The 27,028-nt window shown below is 43.6% G+C and overlaps 2 protein-coding genes across 10 annotated transcripts in view; one reads left to right on the top strand and one right to left on the bottom strand.

The window, feature by feature from the left end:
- The window catches only part of CPB2 (carboxypeptidase B2), a 32,604-nt gene extending 28,506 nt beyond the window's left edge, over positions 1–4,098 (top strand). For both annotated transcript variants that reach the window (XM_053284973.1, XM_053284975.1), the window contains 2 exons: positions 3,590–3,674; positions 3,798–4,098. In XM_053284973.1, coding sequence (XP_053140948.1) covers positions 3,590–3,674; positions 3,798–3,982 — 270 coding nt within the window. In that variant the 3' untranslated portion in view covers positions 3,983–4,098. The remainder of the gene's footprint in view (positions 1–3,589; positions 3,675–3,797) is intronic.
- A 3,180-nt stretch (positions 4,099–7,278) lies between these two features.
- ZC3H13 (zinc finger CCCH-type containing 13) overlaps positions 7,279–27,028 on the bottom strand; it is an 87,921-nt gene continuing 68,171 nt past the window's right edge. For all 8 annotated transcript variants that reach the window (XM_053284967.1, XM_053284966.1, XM_053284965.1 and 5 more), the window contains 8 exons: positions 21,541–21,991; positions 20,655–20,755; positions 18,320–19,327; positions 15,783–16,283; positions 15,109–15,258; positions 13,909–14,109; positions 9,088–9,251; positions 7,279–8,443 (listed from right to left, as the gene is read on the bottom strand). In XM_053284967.1, the coding sequence (XP_053140942.1) occupies positions 8,276–8,443; positions 9,088–9,251; positions 13,909–14,109; positions 15,109–15,258; positions 15,783–16,283; positions 18,320–19,327; positions 20,655–20,755; positions 21,541–21,991 (2,744 nt within the window). In that variant the 3' untranslated portion in view covers positions 7,279–8,275. The remainder of the gene's footprint in view (positions 8,444–9,087; positions 9,252–13,908; positions 14,110–15,108; positions 15,259–15,782; positions 16,284–18,319; positions 19,328–20,654; positions 20,756–21,540; positions 21,992–27,028) is intronic.

Genomic DNA, 27,028 nt, shown 5'->3' on the forward strand with positions numbered 1-27,028 from the left:
TCCTATGTTCCTATGAAAGGAAAGGTTGTGCTGTCAAGTCGGTGTTGATTCCTGGTGACCGCAGAGCCATGTGATTTTCTCAGTAAAATACAGGAAGGGTTTACCATTGCCTTCTCCCACGGAGTATGAGATGATGCCTTTCAGCACCTTCCTATATCGCTGCTGCCCGATATGTGTTTCCCATGGTCTGGGAAACATACCAGCGGGGATTCAAACTGGTAACCTTCTGCTTGTTAGTCAAGCATTTCCCTGCTGTGCCACTTATATCAGGCAGCAGTGATATAGGAAGATGCTGAAAGGCATCATCTCATACTGCACGGGAGGAGGCAATGGTAAACTCCTCCTGTATTCTACCTAAGAAAACGACAGGGCTTTGTGGGCACCAGGAATTGACACCAACTTGACATCACAATTTACCTTTAGGCCATGCTTCAGACAAAGTATTATACTTACAAACCATATTGGAGTGCCAAATCAACTTTTAAAATAAATATTTTTTATTTGTTCCAGGGGAATGTGGGAATTATTTGGCCCTGGGGATTGTTTCAGTTGCTGGGAGTGGAAACCTTACCAGAGCCTTGGCTGACCTCTGGGATGAGGAAATTACCTGAGTGTTGATACAATCACTCCTAAATACCCTCTCGCATTTGTTAGGAGGCTGGTAGGGTGCATAGTTTTCCGTGGAATTAATTGTTCATGATGAAAAAAGATAGAGAAGACAGCAAGAGTGACACTGGAGAAAAACTAAGGGAAAATCTGAATGAAAGGAGAGTTGGTTTTAGGACCTACTCCATGATGGTGCTGGTGGCAACAAATTATACTTCACCATCACTATTTAATCCATGCAATGTCATCTCTTTATTGAGCAGGGGAAGAGCAACTGGCCCTATCCAGCCCCAGCACAGCATCCCTCCAGTGGATGTTGCTGGTGTCTAACTCTAATTTATTTTTAGATTGTGAGCCCTTTAGGAAAAGGGATCCATCTTTATTTTATTCCTCTATGTGTGAACTTTTGTCGAGGAGTGGTATATTTTGGGGGAAAGGGGAGCTGGTCTTGTGGTAGCAAGCATGACTTGACCCCTTAGCTAAGCAGGGTCCACACTGGTTGCATATGAATGGGAGACTTGATGTGTGAGCACTGTAAGATATTCCCCTCAGGGGATGAAGCCGCTCTGGGAAGAGCAGAAGGTTTCAAGTTCCCTCCCTGGCATCTCCAAGATAGGGCTGAGAGAGATTCCTGCCTGCAACCTTGGACAAGCCGCTGCCAGTCTGTGAAGACAATCCTGAGCTAGATAGACCAATGGTCTGACTCAGTATATGGCAGCTTCCTATGCCCCCCCTCCCTTTAGGAGGGGAGAGCTGGTCTTGTGGTAGCAGGCATGACTTGTCCCCATAGCTAAGCAAGGTCTGCCCTGGTTGCATATGAATGGGAGACTTGATGTGTGAGCACTGTAAGATATTCCCCTTGGGGGTTTGAACCATTCTGGGAAGAGCAGAAGGTTCCCAGTTCCCTTCCTGGCATCTCCAAGATAGGGCTGAGAGAGATTCCTGCCTGCAACCTTGGAGAAGCCGCTGCCAGTCCGTGTAGACAATACTGAGCTAGATGGACTTATGGTCTGACTCAGTATTTGGCAGCTTCCCGTGTTCCTTCCTATATGAATGTCCATTGTCATAGTAATAATCTACCTGAATAATTCCAGTTAGCGACAGGTCTATCACATCTTAGTTCTCAGAAATATGGAGAGGAACCCTTGGAAACCTCATGGTGGCCTGTTTGCAAAGCACTTTGCTAATAAAATTGCTCATATGGAGGGGTGATATCACCAATCAAGAAGACATAAATGCTCTTCACCCTTTTGATAGGAAGTTCCTTTTAAAAGTGTTCTAAAGCTTACAGCACCCACCCTCCCAACAAAAATACTAATTGGATCCAGCTAATGTTCCAGAAAGGTAGAGAGACCCTTAACAATATTGTTTGAACTGTGGCCCAGTTCCGTTTTCAGGCCTAGCAACTGAGGAGGAAGATCTGGCAAGATTCTGAAAGCTGTAGAAGATCCTGCTACAGCAGCAAATCCAGAACTTCCTATCAGCCTAGCCGAGAGCCCACAGAAACTCAGCTATGATTTAAACAAAAGTCTGAACAAATGTTAAGTTCCTGGAGCAAAATATCACAGGTTTGTCTACTAAATTGGAAGAAACTACAGGAATTTCAAAAGAAGCCATGAATCTAGAGACAAAGCATCACGAGAAAATAAAAGCATTCTTCACAAAAGAATTGCAACTTAAACTTGAAGCTCTGGAGAACTGCAGTCAATGCCCGAATCTATAGGACTGCAGAATTCCAGCATCTGAGGTGTGACATGTTGGATTTCCAGATGAGCTGGCTCACTTGATTTCCATCTTGACTTCACCATTACTGCAAATGATGTTTAATGTGCACATCACACGCTAGGCCCAAAGCTACCAAAGTCTGCCCCCCACAGGACCTTATGAAGTGCTTTGCTTGCTTCATATTTAACTTCTAAGTAAATTGTGAAACATTAACGATATTGGCTGATGTGATGAAGAAAATTACTCAAAGTCGTTCCATTTATATTGAAGTTAAAGGTAAGGTAAAGTGTGCTGTCAAGTCGAATTCGACTCCTGGAGCCCACAGAGCCCTGTGGCATCTCTTTGGTAGAATACAGGAGGGGCTTACCATTGCCTCCTCCCACACAGTATGAGATTATGCCTTTCATCACCTTCCTATATCACTGCTTCCTGATATAGTAGCAGCGGCAACCTTCTGCTTGTTAGTCAAGCATTTCCCTGTTGCGGCACTGCCTAACTTGTCCTTTTAGTTTAGTTTAACTGTTAAAGTTAGGCACTGCCTAACTTTTAGCAGTCCTTTTGAATGGGGGTACTTTCACTGGAGATTCTCATTCATACTGCTACTGGTTTTATTATGAAAGCAGCCTCAGCCCATCAGGAAGCATGAGAACGCCTCACACTTCTAGAAACTGGACTCCCATTAGGACTATCAGGCCTGGGAAAGGAGGAAAGGAATGCTGCTCAAAGCAGGCGTAACAGCCTCTGTGACTGGTTCTGAAAAACTAAGAGTAAGAAACCAAAGTTCAAAAAAGCAGACATCCAGAGCAAAAAGGGAACATTGCCAAACTTTAAAAAGATCTTCCAGAAAATGGACTTTATTTTTTCAATGCACTTCAAACAGTTATTGTCTAGCATTTTCAGTTCTTTTTATACAAAGTGCTCTACAAACTCTCTTTAATTCACTCTTCATAACAACCTTGTGAATATTATTATTTGCATTTTATAGAAGGGGGATGGATTCTGAGGAGAGCCTGGTTTCCCATTCTCTCACTCACACACACACACACACACACACACACGTTCACTGCCCTCCTCTGCTTTAATTAATGTTTTAAGATTGTTCACAATAAAGAATCATTATCTTGTTATAAGGCTTTAAGAGTTTTGGAGAGCCACATTTATGCCAATTTGCTTTTGTAATTATACTTCTGACTGTGGTTAGAGCCTAAACATAAATCACTGCTATGGAAATATTTAAAAACCTTTCTCTTATTTTCAGAAACGTGTGGCAGATAAAGTGTCTAATACTATTAAGTATACATATCAAAGTCGTTATCTGTCTGGTTCTGGTGCACAGACAATCTGTAAGTATCTACCTATTACAGTAGTAATGTGTGAGGCATTTGTTTGTGAACAGGCCACACATAAGATTGCAGGTAAGGGCTTAAAATGATGGCCCTGGATAATTTCTGGCTTTCTTCCCACAGATTTAGCTCCAGGAGGCTCAGATGACTGGGCTTATGACCTTGGTATTAAGTATTCTTTCACTTTCGAACTTCGGGACAAAGGAAAATATGGATTCTTGCTTCCTCCCCGCTTCATTAAACCGACTTGCTATGAAGCACTCACTGGAATCAAAATCATAGCTTCACATGTGATTCAAAATATGTGAAACCCCACATTCCATTTAGCTGTTCATAGTATAACATCAGGCACCTTAGATGGCTAATAGGAGAGCCTAATCCATATTGCTTGTTCTACTTTCAATAAAAATGAAATTTCTCTGTACTTATCCAACTTTTATGCAAGACTGCTGACAGGGGTAGTACTTTGTAAGGTTGCATCATAAATCTATGATTCTATTAATAGGACTGAAAGAACCAAGGTACAACAGCTTGCCTGAGCCTATAATACAGCTAGCAGAACTAGTAAGTCTGCCAAACAGCCTCTCCCCAAAGCCACCAGGTTCACAGCACAGCACCATCCTTGCTTGCATATGGGCTGGGTGGGCCAGGGTCAAGTATGATAAATTTCAGGGCAGGGCCCCCACAACGTCAAGCCTCCACTCCCATCATCCCTAGCCACAGTGGTCAATAGTTGGAGTTGATGGCACTTGAGGTCCAACAACAGCTGGTGGGCCAAAATGGTACAGCCCTGTTTCAGAATATACTTTGCATTCCATTCTAGTAGAGGGAGGTACAAGTATCCAGTTCCCGGTTTTCTCCAGTACTCAAGCCAAAGAAATGTGTTACGGTCCTTATTGGTAATGCAGACATTAACACATCTGCTTTGAAGTCTCAGGAGACAAAAAAAGTGCAAATTAACCTGAACTTGCCTGTGCCTCCTGTGGCCTACAATTGCAAGCCACTTGCTGGATTTGGGTGGCTTTTGCCCTGGCTACCCAACCTCATCCTCCGTCCTGCAAGGCCCTGGTTATGGCTTAGAGATTACACACTTTCCCAGTAAAAGCTGCAACACTATCAGGGGAGGGCCCTGCTGGCAAAAGCCACTTTTATCAAACACTTTTAAGTAATAACTTCCCCAAATGTAGACAGACAAGACACATGGCTGTAACCCAGACCAGCAGTATGCACCTCCCTATGAGATTTTGCAAAAACCTGGTGGGGCTGTAGTTCTGGGGAGGAAAAGTTTAACTCTTTTGCAATGTGCCATTTCCCTCAACTTCTATCATCCCTTCAAAGCAATTAGCCATGAAGGCAACACACACCCAACACACACTTTTCTGCTTTAGGCAGATAACAGAATTAACCTTCAATAGTACAGAAGATCCAATCTTGAACTCCCACAACAATGATTCCGCTTGTCATTTGCATAAGCCAATCTGTGTTATCATAACCAAGATATCGGGTAGTGCTTTTTATATAGTTTTAAATGAAAACTAGCTTAACCCATACAGAGCATCTGCACACTACTACTTGATTGCTCCCCTCACCCCCTGCCACAGCCCCCCTCACCTCAAGAGATTTATCCACCCTCTCCTGAGCCACACTCCTCCTCTTCAGCTGCTTCCATCCCTCTCATCTCTTGGTCACTCCTCCATCCTTTTACTCCATCCCCCTCACCCCTCTTGGTCATGGCTGCAGCATTGCTGGCGCCTATTGGCCAAGCAGCAGTCCCCTATCCTGAGACACCCCTCACCCAAGCCAACAGGAGCAGCAGCAGCTGACAGGGCCCTTCCTTGCTGCCACCACTGCCATGTCCCCGGGCCTGTCCCTTGCCTGCCTCCACCAATGGCCTTGGTAGCCCCAAACAGCAGCAGTGGTTGACTGGGCCCTTCCTTGCTGCCAATAGGCACCGCCATGGCCACTTGTTCCCCTCAGGCCGCTGAAAGGCTCAGGCCCATCCCTCGCCCTTCCTTCTTTTTCTCTTTCTCTCCACTCGCTCTTCCCTCCCTTTCTTTCTCTCGCCCCCACTTCCTGATTTAACAGATCTTGTTCATCTTGTTTCCTCATCTAATACACACAGCAGCAACCTCCTTCTCCTGAAGGGGCTCTTTCCTCCCTCACAACTCCTCTCTTCACAGACCCCTGGCCACTATCGAACAGCTTCCAACCAGTAACAGTTGCATTCCAACAGTCTTTAACCATCATAGGCTCCTCCTCCCTATCTGCAAATGGAATCTCCACTGCCCAATCACCACAGTGCTTCTGCTCATGAACTCTTGTGAAAGCTGTCACACATAGGATTAGGCATGGGTACACCTTAGAGAATTATAGATATAGATGTGTTATAGATTTGTCACAAGTTGACTTGTCATACATCAAGATATTTTCTTTTATTATTAAAGCTTTCTAAGATCAGTCAATGGCACAGTAAAACTTTTATTTTTTCACGCACACTTCAAGGTGACTTGCAATAACGTGTGTGTGTGTGTGTGTGTGTAGACAGAAAGAGCACAACATTCCAAACGCCCAGTAAAACTACCAAATCAACACACAGTACAACAAAAGGCTTGACAGCAATAGAATAAAACCACTCATATGAGGAATTCCTAAGTGCAAGACAGAACATCGTCTCTTGGATGTAATCTCTCTGTCGTCTCTTTCACTAGTAATCCACTTCTCCATGGACAGCAGCTGCTCTTAAATCCTTTGTTTTACAATCTTGGACGGCAGAACCAAACTTTGATGAATTGTTGCAATTAACTGAATTGCAGCTTTTTAAAATCCTGTTGAATCCTATCCAGAGCCTCTGGATGGGGCAGTTTATAAATGTAAATAAATAATAATAATAATAATAATAATAATAATAATAATAATAATAATAATAATAATAATATTGCCTATAACAACTGTTTGGTGGCCAGTGCTCTTTAATAGAATGCTGTCATAACTATCACCACCACCATTAGGGGAGGGTACAGATGACAAAGGCACTTGATTTTCAGATGATACTGTGGGTTTTATTACTGTTCATGTATACCAGTCCTCGTGAAGGATAGGTCTTATCAAACATTTGAACCTCTTTGGACAAAGACTGTATCTCTGAGCACCAGATGACCAAATGGGACTGGTCATTGCTTTCATGCCCTGCTTGGGAGCACCCAGAGGTGTCCAGACAACCATTGCTGAAAAAAGCACACTGGATTAGATGGGCCTGGTCTGATCCAGCACGGCAGTTCCTTGTAGTCTTATAAACGGGGCATTAATATAAGAGAATCCACAGTCAAAAAAGAGCAAAATAAGAAATTCACACTTTGTCCCCTATTGGTTTGCTTGCAATAGATGATGCCATTTAGGTAACTGTACTGTATGGTCCCATGGTTAAGGATTTCTGAACACATTAACCATCTATAAATCAGTATTATATGGTATTAGCACACTCTGCCACAATCAGAAACACTAACACTTCAGCCAGCTGTATTAAACAGATTTACACAGAATGGAACAGGTCAGCATAAGTTTCAATAACCCCAAGTGATTTTATCTTAAACACCACAAGAGAGAATATGAACATTTCCGTTTATTTAAATGGAAGGTGTTCTGCACCCTTCAAAATCCCTGCAAAACAGTCTAAATATGTTAACTTACAACAGGTTCCTTTTGAACGAAAAAAGTCATTTTGTGAGAATCACTACTTCCAGGTTAATCTGTAGTATTCCAAGGGACAGGACTGTACATCACACCACCCAGTTCCCATTCTGGAATATCTGTCTTCTACCAGCCAAAAAAAGGAATCACCTTGGTCAAATAAGTGCTTGCAGTCAGGACTGTTTGTTATAGTTCAACGTATTAAACTCAAAAGCAATCATGCGGCATCTATTAAAAACAAATCGGTGCATGCAACATCTGTTGTCGTGTTTTAAACCATGGTTATAATTAGTAACAGATTCCAAGTAAAAATGAAGAGGACTGATTTCTGCTCATTTCACAGGGACTTTGGTTGGAGCCTCAGCATATTCGTTTGAAAATAAAAGTTTAAAAACAACATTCACATCACACATCCATAAAACTAAACTTTAGCATGCACTGTTTTTCCCCATTGGAATATTCTTGATGAGGTAGAGACCACCTGAAATGTAACTTAGTGCTAAGTGTAAAACCTTTTTGATAAGTAAATTTTTACAGAAGAATCTTACAAACACATTTTTAAAAGCATGGGGGAAAAAGAACCCAGAAATGTTTTCTTCTTAAAAATTTAATAGCAGGTGGTAAAACAGGTCTCCAAAAAATGGACATCTTCACGCTCTTAAATACAAGTGAGTCATTAAATAAGATCTGTGGTTAGAACGCTGTTCTAAAACATGCAGGGAATTAAACAGAAGAGTCTAAATGTTTGTACTAATACTTTCCTTGTTATAAGGAACTACATAATGCACACAAATATGAAAAGTATTTTCGTCTTCCAGCAGTACTATTGCTATACTCGAAAGCGACCAAAGATGGAAACATCAATATCATGAAACCGGGACAAAACTACAGGGCGTGGCTCAGGAGACAGTGGTTCAGGACATACATATTTCTGGAATATATGGTTGTGAAATTTTAGTGTCCTCTGTCTTTTCTTGTCCAGAACCTTGGCGCATAGTCTTGCGTTTAAACAACTGTAGACTCAACCGCAGTAAGTCATTGTCCACCACTGGAGAATTTGTGTAGGTCTGTTTGGTTGTGCCCTGTTCAAAGTGAGAAAGATCTCAAGTTAGTCATTACTACATGCTGGGCTCAGAATATGCAGCTCTACAAGCTTAATGGTACTACCCAACTAGTGCAAGTTCCTGAAAAAAATCAATCTCTCTCTCTCCTTTAAAGCTTCATAACACTGTTGAAAGTAAGGATACAAAAAACTCTAGAACACACATGTATAGACTGTTTTGAAGTACATTTGAAATAGAAAAGCTAAATATTGTGCAAAGTAACACAACATCCCAATGATATCAAAGAGAACACTGAAGAGGAACTTTGCACGATTCATTTTCACAATTATTCAAAACTTCAAAAATAAACTTAGAATGTTATTTCAGGAAAATGAAGGTTATTAAATAGCCATTCAGGAGAGATGTCAAGATGAGTCAATATTTAAGAAGCCTCATTGATATACCAATGCTTCCTGTAAGGGTGGGAGAGATTTAACAGCATTTTACCAAGCCCACTGCAGGTGGAGTTTCATTAGATGGCTTATGAAATATATTACAGCTGTATGACTGGCAGATTCAACACAGACCAATCTCCAGGTTAAAAGAGAAGTCCAAGTCACTTCAGATTGATAGAGTGCTAATCATGCATTGCTGCACTGCAATGGCCTGTCACATACACTTGCCTTTTCATTCTTCACCAGCTGCTTGCGGACTGCAGAATCTCTCCTAAAGCATAGGGCCTTGCAACAAGGACCAAGATTACACAGCAGGCCAGCTCGTTCTTCTTTCCGCAGTAAGGCAGCCATGTTCAAGGCCCCAAATTCATGTTCAAAGAGATTCTCTGCATCTATAAAGAGGCAGCAGGAAAAAAGGTCATCAAGATGTTTTTGAAAAGGTATGGCAATAGTTGGACAACAACTTTGAGGTACATATCACTTGATAGCATAACATAAGCAGAAGACAACAGGTCCCCAACAAGCTCATAATCTCAAGTATTTGGGGGAGTTGGGAGACAGAAACAGGAGAATGTGAGTGCAAGTGTAACAAGGAATGAATCCAAGCAAATATACAGGCTTCCTTTCAGCTAAGAGGAAGCAGGTGGTCTTTCACTCTGATCAGGGTGGTGTTCCATGAGTGGGGAATCCTGTGATTTCCCCATTGTCATGGACGGACCACCATCTGGTTAAGGTTGGACTCACAATCATTTCCCACCTTTGCAAGGGGGGGGCTATTAGTATGTTTCACCCACCCAAGAAAGTTATTGGATCCAATAGGATTTCAAGAAGCCTTGGAGGGATTTAGTGTTGGCTCTGCCAGCGATCCAGTTGATGCCCTGGTGGAGAACTGGAACAGCAAACTCACCGAGGCACAAGAAATGATCGCTCCTAAGCGTCCTCTCCAACCCGCTTCAAAACTGGCCCTTTGGTATGCGGAAGAAATATGGGGGCTAAAGCAGCGAGGTATCCGACTAGAGTGCAAGTAGAGAAAGACTCAACTCGAATCCAACAAACTGCAATATAGAGCGCATTTGGAGATCTATACTCAGACGATACGTGCAGCAAAGAAGCGATTATTTTCTTCCTGTATTGCATCTGCAAGTTCACATCTGGCAGACCTGTTCAGGGTTGTGAGAGAGCTAGTATGTGCCCCTACTCCCTTGAATCAGAATCTGGAACCATCAATTACCTGCTGTGACGTGTTTAATGAATTCTTTGTGGGGGAAATCTCTCGTATTTGGGCTGATTTAGACTCTGTATCAACAATTACTTCAGTATCTGATGCTTATACTATCGTGTGTGTGTGTGTGTGTGTGTGTGTGTGTGTGTGTGTGTGTGTATAGAGGGCCTGGTAGAGATTATAAATGCTTCTCTGGGGGAAGACAACATGCCTCCTTGTCTTAAAGAGGAAATTTTTAGATCACTTCTGAAGAACCCCACCTTGGATCCCTCAGAGCTGAGCAACTACAGGCCTGTCTCCAACCTTCCGTAGTTAGGGAAGGTTATTGAGAGGGTGGTGGCTTCCAAGCTACAGAAAGTATTGGAGGAAACTGATTATCTAGACTCATTTCAGACTGTCTTTAAGGTAGACTATGAGATGGAGACTTCCTTGTCCGGCCTGATGGATGATCTCCAATTGGGAATTGACAGAACAAGTGTGTCTCTGTTGGTCCTTTTGGACCTCTCAGCAGCTTTCAATACTATCGACTATAGTATCCTTCTGGAGCATCTGAGGTGGTTGGGACTGGGAGGCACTGCTTTGCAGTTATTCGGCTCCTATCTCTCGGGAGGTTCCAGACGGTGTCCCTTGGAGATGGTTGTTTTTCAAAATCTGAACTTTTGCATGCTATGCTTCAGGGCTCCATATTGTCTTCGATGTTGTTTGACATCTACAAGAAACCGCTTGGAGAGATCTTCAGGAGATTTGGTGCAAGGTGTTATCAGTACACTGATGACAGCCAAATCTATTTCTCCATGTCAATATCATCTGGAGAGGGCATAACCTCCCTAAATGCCTGCCTGGAGGTGGTGATGGGCTGGATGAGGGATAACAAACTAAGACTAAATCCAGATAAGATGGAGGTACTCATTGTGCGGGGTTGAAACCCAGGATATGCGTTTGATCTGCTTGTTCTGGATGGGGTCACCCTTCCCGAGAAGTAACAGCTACACAGTCTGGGGGTGTTTCTGGATCCAAGCCTCTCCCTGGTGTCCCAGGTTGAGGCAGAGGCCAGAAGTGCCTTCTATCAGCTTTGGCTGATACACCAGCTATATCCGTTTCTTGAAATGAATAGAGTGGTACATATGCTGGTAACCTCCAGACTGGATTACTGTAATGAGCTCTATGTGGGGCTGCCCTTGTATGTAGTCTCGAAACTACAATTGGTCCAGAATGTGGCTGCCAGGTGGATCTCTGGGTCATCTTGGAGAGACCATGTTACTCTGGTATTAAAAGAGCTACACTGGCTGCCGATAAGTTTCCGGGCAAAATACATGGCTATAACCAATAAAGCCCTAAACTGCTTGGGCCCTGGGTATTTAAGAGAACATCTTGTTTGATCTCCTGATGATCTCAACCCCACTGTTGAGATCATCAGGAGAGTCATCAGGAGATCCTTATTACAACTGAACAGAGATCCAGAGGATATCTGAAAGAGAAACATGCAGAGAGGAATAGAAATATAGAGAACAAGGTACAAAAGTTAGGAAAAGTGGGAGGGGAGAACTAGTGGGGTGGAAATGGAAAGATTTTGCAAAGAAGAAGCCACCTCCAAAAAAGCTACTAGTGAAAAAATCTATGGGGAAGAGGGCAGGAGCTGTCCCTCTCTTTGAGGAGAGAGGGTTCACAGATGGCAGAGAGCAGGAGTGAGAAAGAAAGTAGTCTCAAGGGTAACTGCGTCTTGGTGAAGGAGAAGCAATTCAGGAGACAGTGAACACAATAGAGAGTGGGTGCCATGTTGCTAGAGACAAGTAGGAGATTAAGTTGCAGGATGAAAATAGAGTGAAGGATCCAAAAAGAAGGAGCATGGAGGGGAAACAGAATGAGACTCATTTTCACCCTTTCAAATATTCATTTAGAAAATTTCATCCAAAGTGCTCTAAGAAAGTTGATGCAACTTATTTGCTGTGTTCAAAGAATGACTGGGAGTGTAGTACACTTTAGGGATGTGCACGAAACCGGATTTGCTGCTTGGCTCAAATCTGGACCAGCTGAACCAAGGCTGGTTCAAGTTCAAATTGAGCCAGCTCCGAGCTATAATGGTAAAGAGGGATCCAGTGAGGATTCCCCTTTACCAGTATAGGGGCAGGGGGACTGTCCAAAGTATAGAGGGGGTGAGAGAGTATTAAATCTGTACTTACAAGTACAAGAGGTTCATGCTCCCCACCCTTGCTAGCCTCCCCCTGAGTGCGGGGGCCATTTGCGTGACCTGTGCGCATACATGGTGGTCACTAAAATGGCCCCCGCATGTGGGAAGAGGCCGGAACCTGGCTGCTGCCAGCCTGGGCTACTCAGGGGGTGGAGTGGGGGAACCACTGCCTTCGCTTGTGCTTGTAAGTTCAGATTTACTCTGCTCCCCCCTTCCCCCGTTCTATACTTTGGACAGCCGGTGCCCCTGTACTGGTAATGGGGAATCCTCACCGGACTCCCCTTTACAAGTATAGCTTCAAACTGGCTCAGTTTGAACTCAGACCTGGACAAGGCCGGTCCAACCCTGAACCCGTTGAACTGAGCCGGTTTGATGCTGAGCCTGGCTAGAACCGAGCCAGCTTACAAACCCCAAGTGTACTTCAGTAGTGGACACCCAGGTTGCATATTATATTGCACCTGCAGGGACACCCCTCCCCTACCCCAGACTGGTGGTGGTTACACTGGCTCCATCTGTGCATGTGTTAAACATTGTATGGCTGTTCTACTTTCAAATTTTGTAAAATATAAAATTAAGAAACACACACAGTTGCACAATGGAGGTGAAGGCATGCATGGTTATAAAGCCCCACCCTATACACAGAATTTCTGGAAAGCAATGTAGAGAGTTCTCTAATGGGCAAAAAATAAATTTAAAAAATCCCATGTGTGACCAAGCAAACCAATGGAAGTCCAATCACAATATTATAATAGCTAACAAGATCTACTGGCACCTGACTCACATATTTAAAAAACAGAATCGTATGTCCAGTTCCCTACTAGCTGAACCAAGAGGCACCTTTCAAACTAGTGATTCTCTTATATTTAGCAGAGGGAGAGCAACTGGCCCGATTCAGCCCCAGTACAGCACCTTTCCGGCGGCTGTCGCTGGTGTCTACATGTGTCTTTTTAGACTGTATGCCCTCTGGGGACAGGAAACCATCTTATTTTTTCCTATGTAAACCATATTGCTAACTTTACTGAAAAGTGGTATACAAGTAATAACAACAACATTCTGTAGACCCTAGCGTGATCAAGAAGCAGAACCGAGGTTTGAACTAAGTGGATAAAGGGGAGCAATGCGGCAGACAGCACCAGGCTTGATTCTTAATTACTGTGGTCACCAAGGATAGAGAGCATGTTCAGTCCCTACCCCAATGGGGTCTGCATGCATCCCTTATCTTCCCAAGTGAACGGTTGCAATCCTCCACTCTTATGGAGAAGAGTAGTAAAATGCAGCACTTGAATACTGTTGAGCTGAGGGCCAATCCTTTCCTCTGCCCTAGCAACAGCTGTCCAACTTTCCCTCACCAACAAAGATCTGGGTGTGAGGCAGAGTGGGGCTCTTTGTGAACACAGTAGCTCACAGGAACCTTGCAATATGCAAGCCTTCCGAAGTACACATTTATACCTCCCCCATACTAGTAGGCACATTGCTTGCAGAATTATCAACCGACAGTTCATACTAATGATTTGATGATGGAGCTGTCAGAGCGCGGCACATACTCAGATACAAAGAGGAGAAACACGATCCTTTCAAGGTGTTCCTTAGCTCATTCCAAGGAGACTCTTCATTTTGACTGATGAAGTGAGCTAATTACCTTTAGGTTTCTCCACTGCTCTCTGGCAAGTCTCTTTAATTTTGGTGAAAAGTGAAGGGCCAGCCAGTTGTTTAGAAATGCCAACTCGCAACATAACAGCACCCGGAGTAAATTTCAAGAGGGCAGCTCCAGGCTCCCGTGGCTCTTTCGGCTGCTTTGGCATAAGACTAGACCAGTCTACATCTATTACATCTACAGGATCTGCAAACGTATACAAAGAAGAAATCACAGTGGCATAATGAAGTATAGCACAGAGCATTTCAGGAAGTGGCGGTTGACGAAAGACTGAGGTAGGGAGGGTAATCTGGCCAATAGGGGGATTGTTTTCCTGCTCTTTTATCCTAATAAGGTTAAGCTCTGAAATGTTTCAAATTCGTGGCTCTGAGCAGGCACATACCCAAGTGTGATGGTCAGAGACCTCAAAGAATTATCATGGATCTTTCAATAACCCACCACCAACTGTTGCAGGACATTTTCCTCCAACCTCCCCCAGAGCCTTGACATGCTATGAAGATGGCTTGTGTAAAGGAAGGAAAAGATCCCATAGCTGTTCTTCAAAAGGTACATGGTCTATTTAGAAGGAACATATAGAATCTGAATGACACTATGAAGTGAAGGGGAGCTCGCTCATCAAGCTCTCACACAGAGGAGCTTGCTCAATGGTTATTTGATTAAGAACCATTGTTCTAGGTCAGAGACAGCAATTTCTAGATAGGGTTGATTAATTTTTATTCATTTTACTTCGACTATTTTCTTATTTCTGTGAGCCACCCAAAGCAGTATTGCACTTGAGGGACAGAATATAAATAATTTTATAATTGTGAATGACCTCACATCCATCCTCATGTATGGATATTCCAGAGTAGCAGTTCTCTATCCATCTCTTTTCTTACAATTTGGGAGTATCCTTCTGGCTCTGAAGTAGCTGTGTGGTCTCCTCGCGCAACTCACTGGTTTACATCTACAAATTCAATGTTTATTCCATTCTTAGAACCAAACAGGGTGGCCTGATTAGGATTTCAAGGAGCCAGGGTGCAAAACTTTGGTGGCTAGTAAAGCTTCTTCCCCTGACCCAGGACCAGCAGAACTGGGATTATGCAAAATAACTAAATAAAGACCATTTGTTTTTCAGGATGCAAAGTTCAGATATTCCTGGCACAAAAGTCTGGATTCCTTTTAACACATACAACCCACTCTCACCTGGCATCTTCTCCTCATCCTGCTGATCCTCCCTCTTTTCAGCATCACCTGCCAAAATTTCATCCAGTTCATCATCACTGATTGGTTCATATTCTCCAGCACCAGATCCCATTGACTGCATGTCATCTATCTTGGCTTCATCTTCTCCACCTACAGAATAAAGAGAACATGGTGGAGCCTATTGACACCTTTTCAACAATGCCAACAAAAAATTAAATGCTGTCTTTTCATAGCAGGCCACCATGTGCAGTGGGTCATATTTATCTGAGTGTATTTTTAATGTTGATCAAAAGATTGACCAATTGACTGGAAACATTCCACTTCCCTCACTCAACGTACTTTTGTGGCCATTTTAAGTCTTTCTTCATACATTAAATGTAGTGGTGCTGTTGCAGGAACTTAATGAGTATATCCTTAGTCACCTGTGTGAAGCAGGCTTATGTGGTCCAGACAACTTCTAAAGCATACAAGATTATATGGCTGCAGCAACACCATCTAGGGTCCTGGGGGCAACTACATTGCTGTGATAATGTGTGGGTTGGGCCCAAGATCAGAATGCTTAAACAAGGAGCAGATGGAATACTTCGTTCCCTACCAGCAGGACACCTTCAAATATTTGGTGTTCAAAGCACAGCAATAATAAATAGCAATGCATTTCCCCCAGAATGCTTCACCTTCTATGTTTTCTACTTTCTCAGCTTCGATTCCATCTTCAAATCCTTGTAAAGATCCCAAGTCTTTATCCAGTCTCTCTTTCTCCAGGGAGGTAGAGTCCAGACAGATTCCCTCAAACTCCTGGTGCTCTTTACCTGGTTTTGTTTCACTGTGCTTAGATAACTCTGTTTGAGAGGAAGAACCAAGACCTCTGTCTCTTTCGGAATTCTCAGGAAGTATTCTCTCTTTTTCACGGTCCATGTCCCTTCGTTTTTCCCGCTGTCTGTCTCGTTCCCGAATTCTGTCCCGCTCTCTGCTCCTTAACCAGTCTTTGGGTGCATCTCTGTCCCAATCTCTCTGCCTCCCATCTCGTCGCTCTCTGTCTCGTTCACGATCATGTTCGTGTCTGTCTCTGTCCTGCACTCTCTCCCTGCTATCAAAGGACCCAGATCTGGAATGACCTTGACGATCCGATTCAGGGGAACTTCGCCTTGAGCTGTGGCTTCTTGAATCCTGGCGATCTGAATAAAGTATTAAGGTAGTATAATTGTGGCATATGAAATACATGTTTAATATTAGTACAGACCACCACCGTTGAAGAATTATTGTTTTTCAAACGTTGTACTTCCCATTATAAACATACAATTCTGCATCTGCACCATGGAGTTCTTGAGTACAACTATCATACAGTCTTTGTAATGAATTTCTATACTTAACAATGGGGAGTTAGGATTTGCTATAGAAACTGGTAATCTACTATGGGAAACAGAACAAATATTTTATTTTATTTATTTTTTATTTATTTATTAGATTTATATACCGCCCTTCCAAAATGGCTCAGGGCAGTTCACAGCATGATAAAAACAATTAAAACAAATTAACAATTAAAATCAAACTATTAAAATACAATAAAACAAAAAAAACCAGCTAAAAGCCCTGAAAATCATGGCAACAATTTAAAACAATTTAAAACAGTTAATCATTTAAAACCCTGGAAGGCCAGGCCAAATAGGTAGGTTTTAAGCGCTCTCCTGAAGGACAGCAAATAATCTCAAATTACAAATTTCTACCGGGAGTGCATTCCATAGCAAAAAATCATTCAATTGATCTGAAGATTGCAACAATTAAATGTATTATTTCTTAAACACCTGTACAGGCACTGTACAGCATTTTAATTGGAAGGTTTTTCGTAACGTCAACTTCAAGAAGTTATTCAGGTCATTAGTACATGATACAAACATAGTGCTAGATTTTGTTCATTAGAGCCTGGGATAGCTTTCTTATGTAAAAATTAAATCCTATCAAATGTGAGTAGCTAAACAACCAAATATGAAATAACTTTTCCTGGAAGTGTGGTAACTGTACATAGATAGATGTACATAGATAGATGTACATACAAGTACACAGATACTTAACATCCACTAAAATCATACATTCTGCCCACAAGCAAGCCAAGATCTGTGCCTAGACCTTTACCAAGCACTACCACAAACAAAAAACAAACACAAAGAGAATAGTAAATCAAAAAGCCTCAGATTTTCAACCTTCTGCATACAGAATTGGTATGCGTGCTTATTTAAGTAAACCAGGCCAGCTCTAGGTTTCAGAGGGCCCTCTGCAAGCTAACCTCCATGGGCCCCCTCCTCCTAGCTGGATGGGTCCCTAGAGAGTCACTCGAGCACCATCACATGAAGGCTATGGGTTCAGAGATGGTCTCAGGGATCAGCAGTGGGCCCTTCTGAGGGCCACAAGGCCCTGGCAGCTGCCCAATGATAGTGACCCCCAACACCAGCCCTGCAGAAAGCATTAAGTTTGATTGCCCAAGGATGTTAACAACCATTACCACACTTCCAGGAAAAGTTATTTCATATTTGGTTGTTCAGCTACTCACATTTAATAGGATTTAATTTTTACAGAAGGAAGCTATCCCAGGCTCTAATGAACAAAATCTAGCAAAAGAAGTTCAACCACAACAGAGCAGTACTGAGTCGGACGAAACACTTCATGATTTCACTCCAAGTTTTTACTACACTTGCCCAGAAGCTTTAGACTTTTAATACAACTGATGATGATGGGTACCAAGCTGACCACATTCTTTTCAGCATCCTGGGTTACATTTGGTATCCCAGATTTTTTTTTTTAAATTGTACCGAGCTTCTTGTATACCCTTCCCAATACACTTAGCACTGAAGGCTAATATATCATCTCACTTCTCTTCTTTTAGCTCAGCAGTTTTCAAATTGTGTTCTGGAGTATCCTGAAAATCCCTGGAAGCTTATCAGGTGTTCCTCAAAAGAGAAGAGCTGCAAGGCTAGGAGGAGGATCTTGGAAAGGCAGTGTTCATGTTTACTGCTCATTTCCCCCTGCAACACAATGCTGCTAAGAGTGCTGGGACCTCTGTAGGGCCACAATTCACACTGGGCAACACTGAGGCTTAAGACTAATGCTTCTCAGGAACTGAACTGGCATCCTAGTACACAGCCCAGAAATCCTTCCAACAGTACTAGTCTCCCTCGAATTAATTCAAACAAGGGTCTATATTTCAAAGCAGAACTACCTGAGGATGTGCTGCGGCTAGGAACCCCTCGTTTCAGCTGATCAATTCTCGACTTCCGCTCTCCAGCGATTTCTAGGCATCTTCTCTCTCTGTCGCTAGAGCTGCTATACAGGATCTTCTTCATACCAGCAGTCTGGTCATCTCCACTACGGTGAGCAGAATCGTTGGAAGGTGACCGGAGTCTACTTGAGGTATGGCTTCGATTGCTGCAAAGACTGCTGCTGCGTTTCTGTTCAGCAGGTTTGAGGTGAGGTGTTTCTTCAACAACATGAGAAGTTTCCACATTTTCAATCCTTGTGCGGTGACTGTTTCTGTGAGGCTCCTCAGAAGTTCTCTCCAGAACAGTTTCTCCACGCTCTGGAACGTCTTCATCTGACCAGTCACTAAAGGTTGTGTCCTCTCGTTTGGGGGCAGCTGCTACCACAACAGACTTCTCAGGCACCACCTCTACCAGCTCCTCTCTTGTGGTTACAGGTGGTGTCCTTGGGCCTTTTTTCTTTTTCTGATGTGGCCCACTGTCTTCATCGGAAGCCTCAGAATCTCCTTTGGACCTCTTGCGCTTCTTCTCAGCATTTTTCTTCTTTGGACCTTTCTTGGGAGAAAAAACTTGGGTTTTCTCGGTGCTCGGCTCACTGATGTAGCGATCTAACCCAATGTCCTCATCTTTCTTTTTCTTTGCCGTCTTTTTTTGAACTTTAGCTTTCTTCTTATCCTCATGTACATGATCAGCTGCTTCTCGTTCCTCAGAAGGCCGATTACCTACATTCTCTTGGACCCTGCTCCTTGAACTTTCAACAATTTCTCGTTGTTCTCTCTGTTCCCGCTGTTTGTCTCCGGAAGAGCCACGCTCTTTGAAGTCACCTTCTTCATAGTGTCTGGAGCTGTCCTTTCTCTCTGGCTTTCGCTCCTCTTTCCATCGGCTCTGCTTGTCTTCTGAAAGGTGCGTAGGACTAAGAGAGCGTGATTCTTGAGGTCGCACAACTTGACTCAATAATCTGCGTTTTTCATCTGTGAGAGATGGAAAAAACAGGTCATGACACCATTTGTGAGCAGGCCATTGTTTCTGGCTATATCACAAAAACATTTTTTTTTTAAGTGTGGAGATTGGCATGGAAGCTGCTGCTAATAAGAAAACTGCAACCAGTATGCATATGTATGTTTTTTACGTTGTATCAAACAAGCCAAATCTTCATTTGCTGCTTTACTCATGAAGAGTATTTTGTAGCCTGAATCCTCATTGATACGGTCTTTTCTTAATGTGTCTACATAAACTTTGGGCCAGTTCCTATGTACACAGAACCATGGTCCCGTGTTATATCCTCAAACTTTGGGAGTGTACGCTACTCCCTCCTCTGTCTGCATGAGTGTCTACTTCAGATTTAGATTAGAATAAACCAAGATTGGTCATTATTATTTATTATTATTAGGCCAGCGTGATGTAGTGGTTAGAGTGCTGGACTAGGACCGGGGAGACCCGAGTTCAAATCCCCATTCAGCCATGATACTAGCTGGGTGACTCTGGGCCAGTCACTTCTCTCTCAGCCTAACCTACTTCATAGGGTTGCTGTGAGGAGAAACCTAAGTATGTAGTACACCGCTCTGGGCTCCTTGGAAGAAGAGCAGGATATAAAATGTAAAAATAATAAAATAATAAAATAATAATTATTCTAATCATATTTAAAACAAATGACAATCTGTAAACCAGGTTTGAACTAAATGATAGATCATGTTTTATTTCAGGTAAGTAAATTAGAATAAATCAAGATTAGTCAGTTCAGACATAATAACTGATTCTAAGCTAAAACAGATGTGGACACTTGTGCTGGCAGGGGCGTGGGGTGAGTGTGCTCCTGAGGCTTGGGAACATGGTGCAAGACCAGGCTTTAGCCATATTATCTCATGCCATCTGATCCTGCATAACTGTTTATTTTTTAAGTAACTGCAAGGTAGCAAATGGTGGTGGGCGGGGGAGAGAAATTGTGAGAAAGCAATACCATGTGTTCTGGCAGTTTTGACTTCTGGGTTTCTGTAACATTGTAGCCAATCAACAAGGAGAACTTTGTAACCAAAAGGAAAATTACCACCTTGGATTACACTCCTTGTAAAAGCCCCTATGAATTTTTTAAGAAGAGGAGAGCCGTGCATTGTGTGATATCTACTGCCACAATTAAAAGGACTTTTAAAATGGTACATACATGCTTTGCTAGAAGACAAGAGTATCAGAAATGGGACAGTTTACAAGATGTGTAATGCAAGATCAATGGTATACCTGGCAAGAGTTTGGTAATTATGCCTAACTTGTATGCCAGAATGGAGACCATAAGCTTTCACTTACTTTGATCATCTCCACTGTAGGCATCACTTTCAGGAGAATGCTCACGACGACGCTTGGGCGATTTACGAGGGCTGGGACTACTTTCATTTCTGTGACGTTTTCTATATTGGACAAAAAATTGCAATTGGACTAAGTTATACAAAACCACACATCTGTTTTCAACTCTAAATAAAAATTCCAAATAGCAGGGCCATTTAGGTGTCAGCAGGTAGAATGGTAGGTCGCAGGCTTGGTTTCCGCCTGCATAAGTAGCACGCTCACACTGAGCAGCTTGGCGTTGGGTCTCATGGCTGGAAAGCAGGAGACCCAATGAGTTCTTCCTGGCATCGGCAGTCTGGAGTGAGGAAGGCCTGCTGGCATTCGTTGCACTGGTTGGAGGACAACTGCTAGAGAGGAGAACCTGGAGTTATTGTCCTGCGGGGAAGCTGTTGAGGCATTCTTCCCCTTAGGAACCAGGATGTTCCTTCCTTAGCCTGTTTGTTCCAATGAAGACAGAAGGGATCAGACGAACAAGGAGAAAAAGGGGTTTTGTTTGTTTTTTAAGGAATCAAAACACTGAATAAGGGAGAAAGCGAAAGAGAAAGGGTTTCAGATAAGACGTAGATGAGCTGTCCCTGGGCATCCTTTCCAGGCTCTTAAAGACTTTTGACCTAATTTACATAGTCATGACCTCTGGAGGACGTAGGAAGGATAACTCACTAGAGCTGTCCTCATCCAGCAGCAGAGAATTCCATATTCAGAAGGAGGTGGCCAAATATGGGTTAGAAAATCTAAACAAACCTCGAACCTTCAAGAAGAAGGGAAGAGAAAAAAAAAGAAGAGAAAGGCTTCACATAAAACTGCAGCTTCCATGTTACTCTAATTTATTTATTAAACACAAACTTACTTTGACTTCCTCTCTTCCCGGCTATCTCTGGTGCTTCTTTCTTCCCGAACGTCTTCTCTCTTGTCCCTGCGCTCTTCTCTTCCTCGGTCTTTGTCATCCCAATCTCTCTGACGTTCTCTTTCCTTCTCTCTTTCCCGCCCCCTCTCGCGTTCACGCTCCCGTTCCCTCTCGCGTTCACGTTCTCGTTCTCTCTCCCGTTCACGCTCCCTCTCATGTTCCCTGTCACGTTCACGCTCTCTCTCCTTATCCCTCTCTCTCTCACGTTCTCGTTCTCGTTCACGGGCACGATCACGTTCAGCTTCTCTCTCTCTTTCCCGCTCTCTTTCCCGCTCCCTGGGTCTCTCATCTCTTCTATCTTCCCCTCGATCTACCCTTCGTTCTTCTAGTCTTTCATCACGTTCAAGGTCATCGTTTCTTCCCTGGTGTCGTATTGGTGAGCTCGGTCTCTGATCTGTAATGACAGGGTTCATTTTCATGTATAAATGGGCACTTTTCAGCATCCAATACATTCGGTGATATTTATTTGCACTGCCTTTTATTTCAAGCTACAACACTGAGCTTCCCAAAACCACCTATGGCAACTCAAACCTGTGAGTGAGAGAGAGAGAGAGAGAGAGAGAGAGAGAGAGAGAGAGAGTGTATGTGCATGCAAGCATGCAGGGTGAAGTAGAAAATGGCCTTGACAAATATAAAGAACTATTAGTGATGACAGGGACCCAAGAATTCACAGAAGAATTCATTATCTCAGTGACAGAAATCCCCGTTTTCCAGATTATCCAAAGACTCCATATTTGGAGGAATTTCACAAAGTTCAGTACAAAAAAGTCACAGATGTCTATACCACTGTTGATATAAGCAGCCTGCATGAGATCCTAAATGCTGAATTTTTTTTTAATTTTATTTGTTTATATACTGCGCTTTCATCCTAAGACCCCAGGGCAGTTAACAGCAAAATGAAACAAAAGACTCAAAAACATAAAAACAGAACAAAACGTAGCTAAAAATTGAGCCAGGACAGCTCACTAGCCAAAAGCCTGAATCAATATTTATTATTTATCTCTTTATTAAATGTGTATACCGCCCCAAACTTTCATCTCTTATTATTAGTAAGTTGTATCCTGGAATTATGGTCCTCCAACAGAAGCTCATAGCACCCCCCAAAAAGAGATGTGGCGAGAGATTAAATTTTGTTCAAGTGAAGAGGGGCCCTACTGATGATGTAAATCAGTAGTCAGAATCCAGTACAAGACTGGAAAAACAGGTTGCTTACCTGTAACAGGTGATCTGGTAGTGATGCCTCGACATTCATTAAAAAATGGGTTCTGCGCCTGCACAGGACAACTTCGGGTAGTATTGATTAGCTCCTCGCGACGCCTTTTAACTGCCTCAGCATGAGCCATGCAGTACTTATACTGGCAGTTAGGTGTCTGTTGCTCAGTTTCTGAATAACCGTTTATAAAATGTATAAAATGTCCATGTAATCGTAGCTTCCCAGTCGTTTGTATTATGTAGGAATGTAATGCTCCAATTGCTTGCACTCTGTAGCGGGGCCGGCTGGGAGGGCTTTATGAATGTTGAGGCATCACTACCAGATCACCTGTTACAGGTAAGCAACCTGTTTATCTGGATAGTGATGCCTCAACAGCCATAAAAAATAGGTGAATCACGAGCTGCCCAAATGGAGGAGGGCATTGCATGCTATTGGAGCACCCTTTTTAGCACGGCCCTGCCAAACTGCGCCGCCTCTATAGAGCGACGGTCTAGAGCATAATGCCTCACAAAGGTTTGGTCTGAGGCCCAGGTGGCCGCCATACATATATCCTTGAACTTTATTCCTGAAAGGTGAGCTGCCGAGGCAGCATGCACCCTTGTAGAATGGGCTCTAATAGAGGATGGCGGAGTGACTCCCTGAACATCATAGGCCATCTTAATGAGTTCCACTAGCCAAAAAGACAGCTTTTGGCGGGATGGCTGACGGCCCCTGTTCTTTCCATTTAAGGCAATGAAAAGATAGTTAGTCCTTCTTATCTCTTTCATTCTTTGCAGGTAGAAAAGGATGGCCCTGCGTACGTCCAGCTTGTGTAAAGAAGTCTCCAGTGGAGTGGATGGGTTGCTGAAAAAGGTAGGTAAAACAATGTCCGCATTCAGATGAAAATCAGTAACTATCTTTGGACGGAACTCAGGGTCCAAACGCATAACCACTCTATTAGGAAAGAACTGAGTATAAGGCTCATCCATCTGAAGAGCACGTAACTCGCTCACACGTCTTACAGACGTAATCACCACCAAGAATAAAGCATTTAATGTCACTGATTTCAAAGATGTGGTGGCCATTGGCTCAAAAGAGCCCTCTATTAAAGCCGAGAGAACCAGGGAGAGGCTCCACTTGTCAAACGGCTTTTGTACGGGGGCATATAGATTATTCAACCCCTTCAAAAATTCCTTGCATTTAGGATAAGTGAACATGGTCTTAAGTTCCCAGCCTTCGTGCTGAGTGGAGATGGCTGCCAAATGTACTCTTATGGACTCATTGGACAACCCACTGGATTTCAAGGAGGTCAGGTATAGTAAAATTTCCCTCACGGTGGCCACCCTTGGTTGGAATTGATGTTCAATGGCATATAACAAGAATCTTCTCTACTTGGAGAGATAATTCCTCCTAGTTTACTTTCTCTTGGTGTTTTTCAATATTCTCTTCAGTAACCCAGTTTCCATGCTGTCAGATTGAGAATAGTCAGGTTGGGATGGAATATTTGCCCCTTTTGTTGAGAAATCTGGTCCCTCCACTGAGGTAACCTCCTGTATGTATGGTTCGACAGCCGTAGAAGTTGTGGGAACCACGTCTGTCTGTGCCACCAAGGAGCAATAACAATCGCCCTGGTGTTGTCCTGTAGAAGCTTGGCAATGACTCTGTTAAGTAGGGGATATGGAGGGTACAAATAAAACATACTTCGCGTCCACCGGTACTGGAAGGCATCTCCCTTGGATAGGTGGCCTTCACCCATTCATGAACAGTATTGGCTGCATTTCCCGTTTGCCGATGTTGCAAACAGGTCGACTGTTGGGGTACCCCAGGCGAGGAATATTTCATTCAGCAAGTGGGGGTTAACCTCCCATTCGTGTTGGTGAAGGACGGGAGATCTGCTTAGCATATCTGCCAGGACATTGTCCTGTCCCTTTATGTGTATCGCTATTAGGTGTATGCACCTCGCAATACACCAGTTCCACATCTGGAGTCCCAGATGGCATAATGGTTTCGACACTGTCCCTCCTTGGTTATTCACGTAGGCGACTGCAGTAGTATTGTCCATCTGGAGTTGCAGTACTCCCTCCTGAATGATGTCTTGAAAAGGTTGTAGTGCCCTGAAGGCAGCCAGAAGTTCCAGGAAATTGATGTGATGGCCCCTTTCCCGTTGAGTCCACCAGCCTTGCACCCTGTGGACTCCCAAATGAGCCCCCCATCCGAGCATGGATGCATCTGTGGTCAACGTGCAAGCGGGTACCAGGGTCTGAAACGGCATCCCTCCCTGCATGTTCGTATCTTTCGTCCACCACAACAAAGAGTCCAGAATTCCGCGTGGGATTAGAAGGGGCATGCCCTGGGGATCCACATTGGGCCGGAATACATCCAGGTACCACAATTTTAGCTTCCTCATGCGAAGCTTTGCGTAACGAACAGTAGTGGTACAAGAGGCCATCAGCCCCATTAGAACCTGGATCGATCTGGCATGTTGTGTTGGAGCGGCATGAAAGAGTAAAACCATGTTTTTTATTCATGAGAATCTGTCTTGTGGAAGGAATGCCCTCTGGCAGTCCATGTCCAGCTCCGCTCCTATATATCTCAGTTGCCTTGCAGGAGTAAGGTGAGACTTCTCCCAGTTTATCCGAATGCCCAGGTTGTTCAATAGAGTAGTCACTGTTTGAATCCGGCTGCCCAATAGAACCTTGGTCTTCCCAGTAAGAAGCCGCCAGTCTAGATACGGAAATATCAAGATTCCTTGCGTCCGCAGGTAGGCTATGATGACCGCCATGCATTTTGTGAATACACACGGGGCCATCACCAGGCCAAAGGGCAGGACATTGTACTGAAAGATCTGACTGCCCAGTGTGAAACGTAAATATCTCCTGTGGGATTCCTGAATGCCAACGTGGGAGTAGGCATCCTTCAAATCCAACGTCGCAATCCATTGCTCCTGGTGAAGAAGAGGCAGGATTTGTTGCAACGTTATCATCCAAAATTTCTTCACGTCGACAAATAGGTTCAGCCATCTGAGATCCATGATCGGGCGAATGGCCCCATCCTTTTTGGTATCTAGAAGTATCTTGAATAAAAGCCTGTTAGAGCATGAGCCCACGGTACTGGAGAAACTGCTTCCTTGTCCAGCAGAACCTTGACCTCCAGCGTTTCTGTCTCTGGGGTGTACTGTATACCATTGAACCGAGGAAGCGTCTTGAACTCAATAGCATAACCAGTCCTGATTATACGTAGGACCCATTGGTCTGATGTTATATGTTGCCATGCTTGGGCATGGCTTGCCAGTTTGATGGTGCATCTGGTTAGCAACAAAGTGATGTTGGACCTTGTGGCTCTGTTGGGTAAGCTTGGTTGTTCCGTTAGTCGAGATTCCAGCAATTGTGGGCTCTGCGAACAATCAAAGATGTTGTTTTGGTTGCTGAGCAGCCTTATTGCGGCCCTGCTGTTCTGGCTTGTTTTTGTGTGTGTGATTTCTGCGATTGTATCGATTAAAGGGTTTCTTATACTCTTTGTGCTCATTCCTCCTGATATGGCTCCGTTGATATGGCTGAAACCTATTATTTGTAAAACGCTGTGCTGCGAACGTCTTCGCTGTATACTTAAGACTTCTTCAAATGTTCCAAAGCTTCATCCGTCTGTTCTGCAATCAGGCCTTTCCCATCAAATGGTAATGACTCAATGCGGTCACGCACAACCTGCATCAAAGTGGTCGACCGGAGCCATGCGTGACGTCGCAACATCACAGCAGTTGTCAGAGTGCACGATTCTGACTCTGCCAAGTGCTTGGCATTCGCCAATTACTGTCGTGGTCTTTACAAAAACATTTTCAAAACACATGTGAAACTCCTCTGATGTCAAAGAGGATCTCTGCGCATGAAGACCTTCCCATAAAGAGTAGGTATACTTTGCAAGACAAGCTATGTAATTTGAGATCTTAACAGACAGGCAAGCCATAGAATAAGCCTTTCTAGCAAGCACATCCAGTTTCCTGCCTTCCTTGTCTGCTGGTGTGGTATGCCTCCTTCCTGATTTTGCCGAAGAGGTGCATCGATCACCAGTGAATTAGGAACTGGATGAGTTAGCAGATATTCATTATCCTGCTCCCTTATTCTGTATAGGAGGTAGTTGTTGAAGTCTATAAGATCTCCCACGCAGGTTTCGCTGCCTTGGTGATCACTGGGAGCACTGGTAGGTAAACTGGATGCGAGCCAGATGACTTCTACAAAAAATTGT

This window comes from Hemicordylus capensis, chromosome 1, assembly GCF_027244095.1.
Source record: "Hemicordylus capensis ecotype Gifberg chromosome 1, rHemCap1.1.pri, whole genome shotgun sequence".
Lineage (NCBI taxonomy): Eukaryota > Metazoa > Chordata > Lepidosauria > Squamata > Cordylidae > Hemicordylus > Hemicordylus capensis.